This window comes from Glycine soja, chromosome 6 (assembly GCF_004193775.1).
Source record: "Glycine soja cultivar W05 chromosome 6, ASM419377v2, whole genome shotgun sequence".
Classification (NCBI taxonomy): Eukaryota; Viridiplantae; Streptophyta; class Magnoliopsida; order Fabales; family Fabaceae; genus Glycine; species Glycine soja.
The window spans coordinates 3,741,167-3,758,512 of NC_041007.1; the positions used below are offsets into that span (position 1 = coordinate 3,741,167).

The 17,346-nt window shown below is 24.8% G+C and overlaps 1 protein-coding gene across 1 annotated transcript; it reads left to right on the plus strand.

Annotated features, from left to right (window-relative positions):
• The first annotated feature begins 9,745 nt into the window (after positions 1–9,745).
• Positions 9,746–15,423, plus strand: LOC114414798 (1-aminocyclopropane-1-carboxylate synthase 3-like). The gene is made up of 4 exons (XM_028379217.1): positions 9,746–9,998; positions 10,694–10,825; positions 13,591–13,751; positions 14,271–15,423. Exons 1-4 carry the CDS (start codon positions 9,852–9,854, stop codon positions 15,190–15,192), a joined length of 1,362 nt encoding a protein of 453 aa, XP_028235018.1. The 5' UTR covers positions 9,746–9,851; the 3' UTR covers positions 15,193–15,423.
• Positions 15,424–17,346: the final 1,923 nt, after the last annotated feature.

Here is a 17,346-nt window from a genome sequence, read left to right on the forward strand (position 1 = left end):
TTCTAATTCCCATTTCATTAGTTTACGTCTTTCAAATGAATTATTGTCAAGCACATCGTAGTGTTGAAGACGAAAATAATAGTCCACTGATAACATATTGTGTAACACTTTCTGTTTGGTTTAACAATATATATATTATTTACTTTTAAATATTTATAAAAATTAAAAATAAGGAATATTATTTTCTCAAATTTTATATAAATATTTTAAATTAAGAAATAAATTAAAATAATATGGTATTTGTATAATTATTTATTAAAAAAGCTAAATAAATAAATCTACTAATTGTTTCCCCGTTAAATCTTCGTATGTATGATACGTTTGGTGGTACTTATCTATCCATATTACTATTGAGGGTTCTTCAATTTTTCTTCACTCTACCTTTCTCTCCAAAACTATCAAATCTTGATCTTGTTTAAATATTTATTATAAAATTATTTATCATTTACAATTAATAATATTTTTATTCATTTTATTATTGTTTGATCTATAATATATTTATGAAAGACATAAAATTTATTTAAAAATATTAGAATAGCTTGCTCATTGATCATACTTCCTGCATGGCTAATAGCTTGGCAGTCGGAAACTTCTTAAATAATTTAACCGTTAATAATCGATAATTTGACCATAAATATATGTTTCACAAATTAATAGCCATCAATAATTAAATATTTTACTTTTCCATTAGCAATGTATTTTAACTATTATTGACAAACTTTGGACAGTTGATAATTGTATTTTTGTCGTAGTATAAAATTTAGCATTTTAAATTATTAAAAATAGTTTTGATACATTGTTAATATAAAAATATATATAATAATACGATGTCATTTTCTTTCTATTGGATTGTTTAATTCATCTACTGTAGAACAGTAAAATGTACTATATATGATATATAATATGCGGGGGTTGCAACTTACCATCTAGCCACGTGATTTAGAGAAAAGTTCACGTGTGAATATTGCATGCACACCACTATCTTGTATCTTTAATCTCATGATCATACAGTTTCCACACACTCAAGTCTCAACAAGCCTTTAATTTATGACTGTAAATGAAGGTTCTTACTTCTCCGTCCCCCACCATTGCCTCCGATATTGGAGAATGGAGACATTTATAACTGTATAAATAAAAAAGTTTTAAAGTATTCTGGTAAATATTCTGAAAGTTTTTTATTTAATTATAAATATTAAAACTCAAGAAACTTATTATATTTGACATTTTATGACTTAACGATAGAATAAAGCCTTTTTACACCATTGGATAAACTATTAAAATATATAAGCATTAGAATAATATATAAAGCACACGTTAGTAAAGTTATTTAATCAACAAAAACTTTAATAAAATTATTAATTAAAATAAAAGATTTTGAATTATTTCAGATCTAACTACATATTTATAAAACTATAATTTTTAATTACTATTATTTGTGAATATATTTTAAAATATACACTATTATTAACTTACAAGTATCAAAGTTATATGATAAATATGAACAATTTAATCATGCATACATTTAATTCATTTATTAAAAATATGACACCATTGTTGATTATTAGATATTAAATATAATACCAATTATTTCTTTTTAACAAAAAGTATTCTATAACTGTTTTCTTTTATCAGTATTTAAGATATGAGTTTATGGTAATAAAATTATAATATTTTACTTGAGTGTTATTAATATGAAATAATTCTATTTATGTTTACTAGTATTATTGTTATTATTATTATTGGTACGATAATTGTAATATCTTGATAATTTTTTAACTTATTTATCAATAAGCATATATAAATTGAATATTTTTTTATATTAAACTGCAAGAGCATTGTAATATTTCGAGATACTCATATAAAAAGGACTTAAATAAATTTTTAATTCTTGTAATTTAGTGTTTTTTGTTTTTCATATTTGTAAAAAAATATTTTTAATCCTACAAATTATGTTTTTTTTTCTTTATAGCATTTTAAATAACATTTTTTTATTATTCAAAGCATTATTTAAAACGTTTTAATTATAATCACTAAAAATATATTTAAAAAATCATAAGGATGAAAAGAAAAAATACTAAAATTACAAGAAATAAAAATTGTATTTAAATAAAAAAATTGTGGAAGAATTGTTCTGAACTGGACTTAAGGCCGAATCTAAATAATTGGACACCTTGACCCAACTGAGAGAACCGACTCAATTTTCGAGCATTGACCTCTACCATTATTAGCACTTATGTGTAGTAGCACTATAATATTATACTCCTAGGTTCAATGGAGCATTAGCATATATACTTCAACTTGGAGCAAAGTTTTCCTGTTGTACCCTAGAATAGAGAAATATTTCTTGTTAAAGGTCTTGGGCACTGTGTAAAAAAAATTCAATACATTTCATTCTCTTATAAATATAGATAATGTAACAATATTAAGTAAGCATTTATTATATATCATTATTTTAGTAAAAAAATTATTAACTTAATCGTTAGAGTATTTTTTTAAGTACTCACATCTTATCACAATATCTCAATCATGTCAAGAAAAGTATTTCATTTATACACCCCAAACTTTAAATAAAGAAAATGTAAGACTGCTTCAAAATCAACCACACAATTTCAGAACCAACAATACACGTACATACACTCATGCTTGCTCAGCCACACAATTGAAATTTAAATGTTGTTTTGTGGAAATTCTAGAAACGTATTGCATTATCCCTTAATTGGATGGCATTATAGTTGGCGTTTATGCAGGAAATGTTAATCTGTCTTCAGTATTTTTGTTAATATCTGAATTATTGTTGCGCATCACTAAATCTTCTGACTCGGTAGGTTTGAAGAAGGTAAGCCACAAATAAGCAAGTATGTAATGGCCGACATGGATTTAAGGGATGAGTTGACTAGGCTCAAGTCTAATGTCTGCATATATATATATATATATATATATATATATATATATATATATATATATATATATATATATATATATATATATATATATATATAATATTTGATTTTATATTGATAAATTTTATAGGGATTTTATGATTAAATAAGATTTTAATTTAAATTTATTTCATTTTAATTTTGATGTTTTATTTTAATCTAATGAATGAAAATCATGATTATTATTCTTATATAAGAAAATCATTTTCATATAAAAACGTCTATATGTACATATATATTAAAGTACTTTTATTATTCTTTTTTAGTTTATTAAAGTATTTTAAAATTTATTATTGACACATTTTACACATAATATTTATACAGAAAATAAGTTTTATACAGATGACAATCCACCTCTTTAATAGTTGGACAAAGATTCTTATAAATTTATTTATTCTAACATTTTTTATTTCAAAAAGATTTTATATTTTAATTAACATATTATTCCATCCTTCTTCTTGTATGATTTATTTTATTTCAACTTCACAATTTTTTTTCCTTGGGAATGGAGATTGAAATTGGATTAAAATTTGTTGATACATAAAATCACTGTAAAACACTAATTTTGTATCTTTTTCAAAAGATGAAATGTTAAAAATCTTAAAAGAAAAAAATATAATGCTTGCTAATTTTTTTTACTTCAATTAAGCGAAATAAAACAAATATTTTTCTGAATTAAATTGAAATAAATAAATATTATTTTAAACTAAATTGAATATATGATTATATTTAATATATGATTCAATTAAATATTCATTTTAAGTTCCCCTTTAAGTTAATAACTCAATTAAAAATTTATATTTAAACGATATATATATATATATAATATTGTAAATAAGCCCTGGATTCCAACACCCACCTGCCAATAGAGTTCGTCTCGGTTGGGTGGTCCCCTATTATAATATGGACATTTGACAAATAGCAATTAACAAACTATTGCAACTCTTGTAACAAGACCCGAGGGCCCCAACATTTGGAGTCATTATATGTGCACTCTTTATTAACTTTGTTATTTTATTTTAATTTTTTTATTTGTAGAAATTAAAAATTAATATCAAAGATCTATAATAATTCAGACACTTTCTTTAATTGACTAAATTAGATTGTTTTGATGGTATTTTATTTTAATTGATCAATTTTCTCTATATATTAAGTCAACATTTATGGGATTAGGATTCATTATATATGTAGATTTATGTATAAAACAATTGATGCCATTCATAACAGTAAAATAAGAAAAATAATCAGTCACCAAAGAAAAGAAAAACTTTAAAAAAAAAAAGCATTTCTCCTTGGATAAATTATGACAAGTTAATTAGAGTAAAGTAATTGACGGTGGAAAATGAGTTACAATCTCCAGAAAAATATTAAAGTTTAGACAGTAAAAAATTATAGTTTCATAACTGCGATTTATGTATCCAAAGATTAATAATGTCCCAAACATATGTACGAAATATGCGTATGAGAAAAGTGGTTTCCGAATTTGTGGAAGAAAAGCAGGATAAATATTGGAGAAACCTTTCTCAGAAAAGTACCCAAACTCGGAAACTGAAGGGACTATTACTCGAAAGGTCTTTTCCTTCATAATTTGCTTAGAGAATATACCGTAAAAGAATAATTCTTAATCTTCCTATAAATTATTTTATTATTTTTTATGATAAATTTTAAATACATTTTATACTTTTAAGACGAGAAATATTTTTATTTTGCATCCAATATTTATTATTAAACGAGGATTTGTAAGAAATGTGTATAAGGTAAAAGTCAAAAATATTGAAAAGAAAAATGAAAAAACCGGTAGCAATTGTTACTGTATAATATCGAAGAAATATATAACAGATGACAAAACTGGAAGAGAATGCAGTACTCCGACGCCTTTATGTTAGTTTAATTATGTACATTCGACCATCTCGTCATATTACTTTTGGTTGAAAAGACACGGGATAAGGATAACTATTTGTAACATTCAAGCATAATGCTATGAGCTACTTCAACTTTTGGAGTTTCCCATCCTGACACTCCACAACTAAATTTGCTGGGCCTAGGGTATGGTACTATGGTATGTGTAACCCTGCCATTTGGGTAGATTGAAAGGCAACTAAAATGACGTTAAATCAGGTCAGGTAAGTGTATTAAAGATTTTAAGAACAAAAAAACTATAAAAAAAAGTTGTTAATTTAAGTGATTCAGTTCGGGTCATTTGATTAAGATTAGAGATTTAATTCTCAACTTAGGTGTGAAGTTATATCCAGATGTATCACTTTATCTAAAAATGGGTTAATCTAATGGAAGATGATTAATTAAGTGTCAAATAAGAAACTCACGGTACATTTGATTTGAAACAAAGTGATTAAAATAGTTAATTTATTAAAATTAAGACAAAATATTATTCAATTTTGATCATTAACGAAAATAATTTATTTATTTATTTCTTAGTCAAACTCTAAATTAATTATAATCTATTTCTCCATATGTATTGGAGAATTAAGATTAAAGAAAAGATATCTCTAATTAAAAAAAATCAATTTTTATATGTTAAATTTTATGTTTGAATGAAAATAATTTTGAGATTTTTATTAAAATTATACAATTTTCATGTATTCAATATTATTTTATAAGCATGTTATTAGTGCCAATAATAAAGTATTTATTTATTTAAGTGATGATCACTCTTTATTTAAAAATTTATTATATTGATCACTTTTAGTGATATTTATCTTTCTAAACACATTTTGTTGATGATCTTACTTAAGAATTCAACAACTTATTAATCATATAATGAATATCTAATATATTAATTATAATATGAAATTATTATATAAAGATCTAAATAATCTTTTGATCTCTATGAAAAAAATTTTTATTGACTTAAATGATATTTTGGTCTCTATAAAATAATTATTTTTAAATTATTTTATTCATTTAAAGTCTTTTAATTTAGTTATTGTAAAAAAGAATGATTTCGGCTGATGTCGTTAATAGATTGCGTTAATTGCTAGGGTGGTTAATAGTAATGAGATAATCATTGCACCATGTTGATAAATGATGATATCATAAAAAATGTCATCTCATCATGATAAATGATAATATCATCAAGGACAAAAGTAATAAATAATATATTGTAATAATTAAAAACAAAAAAGTATAACTAAAATAAAAATTGACATTTTTGTAAAAAAAATATTTAAGTATTAAACTAAATTTGATTGATAAATAAAAATAAATAAATTTAGAAAATAAATTTGATTGAGGACCTTGATTACATTGTATTTTTTTTTATTTATACAATACAATCGATCAATAATTTTTCTATATTAATTACCCACGCTACTCTCATTTTAGGAGTCCACGATACTAATAATTTGACTTGAAAAATTGTTTCCAACTATATTGCATGTTCAGACTTTGCTTCCCGCTTTTGCTTCTCGCTTTGAATTCTTCCAAATTATCATGGCTGTAAGCCACCTATATTTGTGTTGGGCGCCAATTATCTAAAAAATGACTAAATCAATTATTATATCTTTCATTTCTATCCCTAAATCTCATTATCAAAATGTATTTTGCTTCTGATTCGAAACTCAAGTTACTTTGGTCAGTTTGTTTAAATTTATTTATTAAAAAATATTTATTTTAATGAAATAAGCAATTTTATATTTTTAAAAATTTTATCAAATTTTTTTATTTAAATAATAAAATTTTTCTTACTTCAAGAAAATTCTATCTGCTTATTAAATAAATATTTCTTTAAAAAAATATTTATTTTAAGTTTAAAATGACCTTTATCAACCATTATCTATCAAGGAAAATGATAATTAGTACGAAAGATGATGTATGTACGAATCCACACAAATTTTAAATAAGGTAAATTTATTGAACTCAGCTAATACTCTCTGTCTCTTGCTTGAATTGTTATCCATCACTTTGATTGGTTACACTATTCAATTCGTAAAAACTCGCACCGCTACATTTTGTACTAAATAGCACCTCTTATCTATCAATTGTTGGTCAATAATTATCAAATTTTAGTTGTTGAATGTGGATCACTAATCACCAACTACCAATTAAACGTCAATTTAATGTTTTAGTACATTTTTATAAATATGTCACTTTTTGTTTAAACCTTTGTATTTTTTTTTTGTTCTTGTAAATATTTTTTTTGTTTTTATTCCTAAAAATATAACACTTTTTATTTTAGTCCATGATAACATCATCACAATAATATGTTTATTAAATTATTTTTGAATTACTTATCAAATTATTTATTGAATTTTGTGTAAATAAATTATATTTTATCTTACAAAATATTATTGAAGATTAATAAAAAGGTTTTAAATATTTTATCTTGTAAAATTAATGCTTAAATTTATGTAACAAATTTATATACAATAAAATAATTTAAATCTGATTTTAAATTATTTTTTATTGATTAAAATATTCTTTGGACATTTTTATAACTAAAGTTTTTATATTTATATATTTTAATACTTTTATTTATTTTTGTTATCATTAAAATAAACTTATGTATATTTAATTAATTTTCTATAAATTTTTATTTTAATCAATATATTGTTTACTTTGTGATACAATTAATTTTAAACATTTTTAAATTTTATTTACCAAACAACTTTCGGCATAAAATAAGCTTTAAAACTAAAATTAAAAAATACCGAACGATATTTACTTTATTTTTAAAATATCTTATTTTGAGCTTTACTTTAAAATAAGTTTAAGTTAAAAAAAAGTTGAGTCGAACACAACTTTAGGGAAAAAAAGTTCCAATAGATATTTTTAACACATATTCAATGCTCTTCATATTCAATTATTCATATATATAATAAGCAACCCATGTTATCTCAATTTTATGCAATCTAATCATTTTTTCTTTCAATGAGAATTTCTATAAATAAGATAATGTTTAACTCACAGGTATTCTCTCTAATCACCATTCCATATTCTCTCATCTATATTTAACACACATGCTAAGTAATTAATAAGGAGTCATTGCTTATATAATTAATTCTTTCCAATTTTAAATAACCTAAAATCACACTGACACTTCCTAAAAGATCACATATTTTGTAAAAAAAAATAATTACATATATGACACCCCAAATAATATTTTAGTAATAAATAGCAAATGTAGCTAAGATCCCATTATAGATTAGCTTGGAGCTATTTGGTAGAAACATTTTATATAATAATTAATAATAATAATACTATAATATAATATAAAATAAAATCTGATTAGTAGAAACTTTTGTATGTATTGAGAGCTAATTTAGGAACCAATTAATAAGAAGACTTTGTTTATATTTTAAATGCAACATATCAAAAAGGTAAAGATTCTTCTTTGAAATTTACGTAAGTATTTCAGAATTTTATCTTAATTTCTCTTTTAATTCACATGTTTCACCTTATATGTGATTTTAATCTACCTAATTTTACAAAACTCAATTTAAATATTACGCTTATTAATTAAATACCACTACATGACGCCAATATGCCCGCCTTTCAGTTCACTATGTTATATTTGTCATTTTCTTTTTTTACCATGCTATATATATATATATTATATATATTAGGAGATCATTTGATAGTGATAAAATTCTGGGAACAGCAAGCAATAAGGCAGTTCTGCCTTGTCCCTATATGTAAAATCAATGTTATTACCAAAATTTTGCTAAAATAATGCAGAAGCTGCTAGCTTAAGCCTTGTTTTTAAGATAGCTTTAGTCAATTTCTAATTTATTCTGTGGCAGAGTAAAGTTTGTTTTTAAGCATTTTTTAAAATTTTAATTTTTTTTTCGTTGTTGTTACAATTTTCCTGCTGATAAAAGAAAATACGAACATATTCTCAAAAAATGTAAATAAATTAATATTAGAAGAAAAAGTTAGTACGTACATTATATTTAACTATTTGTATATATATTATAGATGCAGATAACCTCAAAAGAATAAAATAGTTAAATATGAAATTAGTTCCATATTTTTACTCACTTTTTAATGTTATCTTAAATGGTTTATTCCGTATCCACTCTTCAATTAAATGATATATTAAAAATGTAGGAAGTTATGGGTAATTTATAGCAGCTTAAAGTGAAATACGTGGAGAGCTAATGTTAAAGAGAGAATAAAAAATAAGAAAATAATTTATTAATAAATCATTTAATGAATGTTTTAATAAATCAATAATTTTTTATGCGTAAATCAATAAATTTCTAACAAAACAACGTTGTTGTTAATTAATTAATCGGTCAACCATTGATGGGTGCAAGAATTCCATAATGTCAAGAACAACAAAAAAGATACCTATAATGCCTATAATATGGAATGTCAGACCTAGCTTCTTGCCGCAATCTACGTGCCTTATAAATATAAATTATATATTAATAATTTGCTTATAAATAACAAAAGAATTTAATTTTACTTCTTGGTTTTAGATTTGAAGACTATATCTTTGATATTTTAGCAAGATTGAAACCACTGTATAGCCTGCATATTATTGTATCAGAATATAAAAACATGTCAGCTTAACTATATATATATAAAAGTTTAAGATAAAATACCAAATTACCAACAAATATAACAATAGGAATTTAAAAATCGAAATATTATTTTTATTTTTTATTTTTTAACCAGGTACTAAGACACAAATAATTACCACCATGCACATACGGACTGCAGATTGCTTGATGATGTCAGAAGACGCGGTTATTCACATTGTCGGGCTCATGTCTCATAGTGTTCTTGCCGTTATAAATACACAACCCAAGCAGACTATTATTTTCACCATACCTTCCTAAGTTTTTGTTCCATTACCCGTGATCACTCACTCACAATTGTGTTTCCGGTTCTCGATTAGGTTTGCTTACGCAGGCTAATTTAGTAGGTACACTTTGTAGTGTCTGTGATATGAACATGCTGTCTAGGAAGGCTAGTCATGACTCTCATGGCCAAGACTCTTCTTACTTTCTAGGGTGGCAAGAGTACGAGAAGAATCCTTACCACCCCATTCAAAATCCAACCGGAATCATTCAGATGGGACTTGCAGAGAATCAGGTTAGCTTATTCGTATCTTGAGTTAAAACTGAAGTTGTGGTTATAACTTATATGTGTGATTTGGATTCAGAAATTAGGATTCCTTGGTACTAACAAGTATTACTGTTATTTTTAGCTACTTTTACCGGGAAATAAAAGAAGAAAATATATTAACATGGTAAGTAATTGTTGATAGATAATTATGTTCGTTAATTAAATATGTGATTAACAGGTTAATAATATAAATTACATATATACCTTAAGAAAAATCAATTCTAATCTATCTCAAAATAATAGTCTTTATTCTTAACTAAAAGATATATATATATATATATATATATATATATATATATATATATATATATATCGAGTTATGAAAAAAGAAAAGAAGTAAATATACATAAACTAGAAAAAACAAAAACAAATAGAAAGTCCCATATGGGAGACACAAAGACAGGAGAATGTTTTAAGCTTTTATTTACAAGCATGCTTGACCAGTTGACCTAACAACAAGGGGTTGGAACATGTCAACACAATGTTTTTTAAGTGCGGTGCACATGTGAATTTCCTTGGTGTGCGGCTTAATTATAGCAGCTATATTATATATCAATTATATCAAGCACAACAAAAGGGAGCTATATATTCTCAGTGTGTATTGTTTCATTCTCTATATCTAGCTGTGTCCAAAAAATTTGCTGACATTTTTTAATTTGCAGCTTTCATTTGACCTTCTTAAATCATGGCTTCGAAGAAATTCTGACATAGTAGGGATGAAGAAAGATGGAATATCCGTCTTTAGAGAGCTTGCTCTATTTCAAGATTACCATGGGTTACCTGCTTTAAAAAATGTAAGACGAAAAAGAGAATGGGGTGATCAAATTTTCTTTCCTTTAATTTTGAGGTATATTTTTTAAAATTAAAACTAAAAAGTAAAATTGAAATTAAAACAAAAAATAATTATATACAATGTCACATATAATATTAATTATTTTATATTCAAATCATAGAATTACAATGAATTATCGGTTCAGTTCAGTGTTTTATTTTCTACCATTCAAACAAATAAGACTAACAGTTTACTTTAAAAAAAATAATAAAGAATACATCTTCTTATATACAATGATAGTATTAAAGTTTTTACTTAAGATCTCATACTAATCGACTAGCAATTAATATCGGGGCACATATATATATATATATATATATATGCCCCATTTTTATTTTTTATTTTTACTTTTCATTTTTTTACATTTACTTTACACTTCTTTTTATTTGTTTCAGTTCTTCCCATATTACATTTATTAGAATTGAAAGAAGAAGAAACTAAAAACATTACCTATCACTTTTAATATTTTTTTCTCTCCTCGTACAAATCTATCTCCTTGCAAAGGTGCGCATATGTTAATTAGCTGTTCAATGGTATTTTTTCTTAAATGGTACGTGGAGACTTTTTCACTTCCAACACAACATACTTGTTTTGCCATCGTATTGTACATGATCTTGAAGTAAGCTAAGAGTGACATTGAACTAAAAACAAAGAGATAAAACTCAGGTACACTTATAAGTTATTCTTTTATTAAAATTTTATCTTGGAAACTAAAGTTGATAACTTTTTATAGTACAAATTATTGAGATAAAACTTTATTTTTTTATTAAAAAATAAAAAAAATGCAATATCATATTAAATGCATCTATGTTTTCTTTTTTCTTTTATATGCATCTTTCTTTGATTTTTTACATTTTAATTGTTTTATATTTATTTATACTTCATTTATTTGTTTCAGTTTTTCTTATTATATTTCTTGTCACATATATTATTTTCATCTCTTCTCTTCGAATGTCTCTGGCTCTCCTCCCAAAGGTCGTGCGTACGTTGTTATAAGGTGTTCAATGATATTTTTCTTATATATGGTACATGAAGATTTTAATTTCTTTGTCCAACATGATATGTTTGTGTTGCTATCATTGTTTGTACTAGATCTTGAAATAAATCTAAAAACATTGAACTTAAAAATAAAATAAAAAAACTCATGTGGTACAATGCTATAAGTATTTTTACTGCTATTCTTTCATTAAAATTAAAATTTTATCTCAATAACTTGTATTGACTTTTATTATAAAACTTTGGTTTTGATTCAAAAAAATACAACAAACGTATGTAGTATTGTATCTAAGTTTTTAATTTTAATAATATTGGGACATATATAGATGCACCATTATTTTTTATATTTTTTTACATTTCGTGTTTGATATTTAATTTGAACTTTTTTTAATTTTTTTTAGTTTTTCTTATATTACATTACTTATCATATCTATTATTTTTTCCTCTATCCTTCCAAAGGGTGTACAGACATTGTTAAGGTGTTCAATGTTATTTTTCTTACATGATATATATATGAAGATTTTTCTATCATCTATAACATTACATGTTAGTGTTGCGGGTTAAAATCTTCTACATTTCTTTTCTTCTATTCATTTACTCCATTATTAATAAGGTTTTGGGGAAATAAATGAAAGATGTTGAATCCACAAAATCCACAAAAAATTATCATTTTGTGGTAAATTTTAACTAATAAGATAAAATATGTTTAAAAGAGTGTATCACATAATATATTTCTAACATTTTTCTTAATGAAATGGGCATAATACATATTTCATGAAAATATCATTTATTTTCTAAAACCATAATAATAGATGAAATGAGATGATATTTTTCCCTGTGTTGCTGTCGTTGTTTGAACTTGATCTTTAAGTTGGGTAAGAGAAACATTTAACTAAAAAAAGAGAGATAAAACTAAGGTGCAATGATATGGGTTTTAATGTTATTCTTTTATTAATTTTGTTTATCTTGATAACTCTTATTAACTTTATTATGCAAACTATTGAGAAAAAAAAAACTCTAATTTTGATTGAAAACAATAAAAAAATAGTTATATAACACCTACATATGTTGTTTTTCTGAAGAAAAAAAAAGGTAATGATAGTTATAGTGTGATAGGGACTAGGAAAATAAAAATAAAGTATTATTTTAAAATTTTATATGTATACAAAATATTTATTTTATTAAAATATAATTTATTTAATATTTATTTTTTAAGTAATTAAAAATATTTAATAATATACACTAAATATGTTACTTAGTAAAACTTTTCAAAACTAAGCGATGAAATTAATTGTGTTGACATGTGTTGCATGCGTGCATGCAACATCTAAAGGTATTTTTAATAGCATATGGGAATATTCCAGCGTGAATTTTTAACAATTAATCTGTTAATTTGACATTTAAAAAATAGATATATTTTTAACATGGCTCTCGATCTACCTTTCCTACGTAACATAACGTATACTTTTTATAATAATAATAATAATAATAAGAAAAATCTAGACAGTTATTTCAGATGTTTTTTAGTTGCTTTTATTTTGATAATTTACGTAATAAAAAATGACATTTAAAATTACCATAGACTTGTTGAAGTAAAATTTTAACTTTGATAGGAAGAATTATTTAGATTCATTAGTAAACTGTTCCTATTTTTTTTTTAAATACCATCATTTATATTTTATTTTAGAAGATATATTCTTAGTTACTAAAGTTTTTTTCCCTTCCTTCAAGGAACTGGTGGACTTTATGGCAAAAATAAGAGAAAATGGCATCAAATTTGCTTCGGAGAAGCTCGTTCTCACTGCCGGCGCAACTCCCGCGAATGAGATTCTGATGTTTTGCCTTGCTGATCCTGGGGAAGCTTTCATTCTTCCCACACCCTATTACCCTGGGTATAACTTCCTTTCATTTTTAAATAACGCTAACTTTGAATATCTTACACTTCATACACGAAGTTGAGTTTGATTATGAAAATCACTGATATTTTTAGCTTATTTCCCATATAACGTTATATGACATGTGTGTTTTATTGCTCATCTACTTCATTAAGTGATTTTAATATTTTAAAAAAATTGCATTTCTGTCCCAACGTCTTATTTGCATTATTATTTTTTATATAATATTGATTCATCTGTGTGTTTGACTGACAATGAAGTTTGTGATGCAATATTCTTAAAAAATCACTTGACATCACAGATCACAGTCATCGCACTATTGTTGAAATGCTTGAAATAAAAATATTATATTGCCCTTGTAATTAAGCAACGAATTGAAGACACAATAAGTTATAATTTCATCGACTAAATAAAAAGAAAAATCCAAATCCTTCTTAACTTTCATTTCTTCTTAACTTTTCATTTCATATTACATTAGCATGCATGCAAGTTTCTCATTTTCAATCATTTTGGCAGGTTTGATAGAGATCTGAAATGGAGAACCGGGGTTGAGATTGTTCCAATGCATTGCTCCAGCTCAAATGGCTTTAGAATCACTTCCTCTGCTTTAGAACAAGCCTACCAACAAGCACAAAAACTGAATCTCAAAATCAAAGGGGTTTTAGTAACCAACCCCTCAAACCCACTGGGCATAACCATGACCAAAACTGAGCTCAACCACCTAGTAGATTTCGCAATTGACAAAAACATTCACATAATAAGCGACGAAATCTACTCGGGTACTGTCTTCGACTCACCCAAATTCGTAAGCATCACAGAAGTTGTGAACGAGAGAATTACTACTGTCAACAACAATAGCATTACCAGCATTTGGAACCGCATTCACATTGTTTATGGTTTCTCCAAAGACCTTGGCATACCAGGATTTCGTGTGGGAATGATTTTCTCCAACAACGAAACTGTTGTGGCTGCTGCCACCAAAATGTCAAGCTTCGGATTGGTGTCTTCACAAACTCAGTATTTGGTGGCAAACTTGCTTAAGGACAAGAAATTCACTTGCAAGCACATGGAAGAGACTCAGAAGAGACTGAAGAGGCGAAAGGAGATGCTTGTGTCTGGCCTCAGAAACGCGGGGATTAGGTGTTTGAAAAGCAATGCTGGGTTGTTCTGTTGGGTTGACATGAGACACTTATTGGGCTCTGCCACTACTTTTGAGGCAGAGAAGGAGCTTTGGATGAACATTCTTTGCAAAGTTGGGTTGAACATATCTCCTGGCTCTTCTTGCCACTGCTGTGAACCAGGTTGGTTCAGGGTATGCTTTGCCAACATGTCTGAAGACACGTTAGAAGTTGCAATGCGGCGCATAAAGGCTTTTGCGGACTCAATTACCATCTCTACTAGTGTCGTAAGAGGATCCATTGCTAAGTGGGAAAATTAATTAATGTGGTTGAAGTTGATGAGTCTGTTTTCTCTCCAATTTAATAATAGAGAGAGACGTAGAGTGAATGAATATATTATACGAATTATAAGGGTGATGATTTCCTAGAATATATATTGCCGTAAGAAATCCTCCTAATGATCAAAGTTAAAATCACTCTTTCATGTTATGATTTCTTAAATATGTACATGATTTGTTAAATATATATCTACTAATTAATTATATGAAATTCTCTTAATGTGCCTTGTAACTTATTTCTTAAATGTGTATATAACTTTCTAAATATTTGCAAATATGTATATGGAACATGGGAATCTCAAATTGCCTAGTAGAGATAATCAAATTGTTTGTCAAGAACTTTGGTCAAGATAGTGCAAGCTAACTCTATCAGGATATAGCCATATGGGCATGTGTAGTGACAATATTACTAGCTTGGATTTCATCATAATGAAGTAATTAATACTCTACCTCAATATTAATGAAAATTGTATATGATATTAGTAAAATATTTGCTTCACATATTTTCTTGTGTTCTTGTTTTATTATTCATTGATGAAAACGAGTTTTATAAACTTCAGTAAAAAGATCCAATACAAGATTAACGTCAATATTTTGACAAGACTGTTATCACACCCTGAAGAATAAGACGAAACGTCATACTCTGAATGGAGAGAAATGTTTCTTTTGTTCACAACAAAAGTGACTTTTAAGGGAATATTCCGTTGAAACCTTCTATACGTCATTTTCTTAAATTCAAATATTATGAATTCAAAAATAAATCAAACAAATATAATTTGAATGAAATAGTATATGTTTACTTTTCTTTTTCGTCATACTCAGTTGTTGAAACTCGACTCGTTAATTTACCTTAAGATATTGTATTATACTGATTTAGATGAGGGTAAACCCTCACAAGATATAATGCGTTGAATGCTAGATTAAAATAGAACATATTTTCTATAAATGTTGTAAACTCCTTTAACATAATAATCCTATCCATTTGTCAAAACTCATTAAAATATCAATAATTTATACTTATTATGATACATCAAAATTCAAGGTGGATGAAATGAGTGATCGTCCAAACCTAACATTACTTTTATAATTCTTAATATATTTTTTGTTGATAAAAAATTCTTTTTTTTTTTACAAATTGATAGAAAATTATTAAATATTATTAGTATAATTTTTTCTTGCAAGTGCTTAGTTTTCAGCCAAAAATATGTGTAATATTTATTATAGATGGAGTATTTTATATCTTCAATAATATTACATAATTAAACTTAAAAAATTTAAAATTATTAAAAATATTATTTTAAAATAATTAACAATTATATCTATTTAATACAAATACACTATTTCAATAAATTTTAATTTTAATAATAAATACATTTAAAACTTTTTACTCATTAACATTATATTAACAATAAATAAAATAGATATAAATTTAATATTTATGTTGTATTAAATATTCATATTTATTATTTTTAGATTCTTTTTGAAATTCTACTTTTCATATAGAAAAAATATACTCGAAAATTAAAAAAAATTATCATACTTTTACTCTCACTTACTTCATATATTGATTATGAGTGATAAATTATTAATATTATTATTATTATGTTTTTAGAACTATTATTATGATTATGTACTATGAAATTAGACTTGTATCCTTAAGGATTTTAGAATTATGCTAATTATTTTAAATTTTTATAATTTTCTTGTTATTTAAATTTTGATAAATACGATATGAGAAAATATTTGATAAGTTTATTTAATAAATTATAATATTTGATATATTTTATTTTTAATGATAATCTCATGCAAAAAATTGAGCCCTGCTTAATTTTTGTTAAGTTCACGTAATACTTACAAATTACATTTATAATGAATTGTTTATAATAAATGATAAAATGATAACAATATTATTTTAAAAATATTTCATGTATTTAAATGATCTGTTAATATTTAAATAAACTAGTATAAAGAGCAAATTTTTAATAAAATGTAATCTAAATAATTATAAACTTATATTTATTGTGAATTATATTTCATATATATGTATATTATCACTATTGTTACCTTCACACAAAATAAATCATGATAAATTTCAAATAGGCTTAATATTTTTAAAATAACATATATTCAATTAGA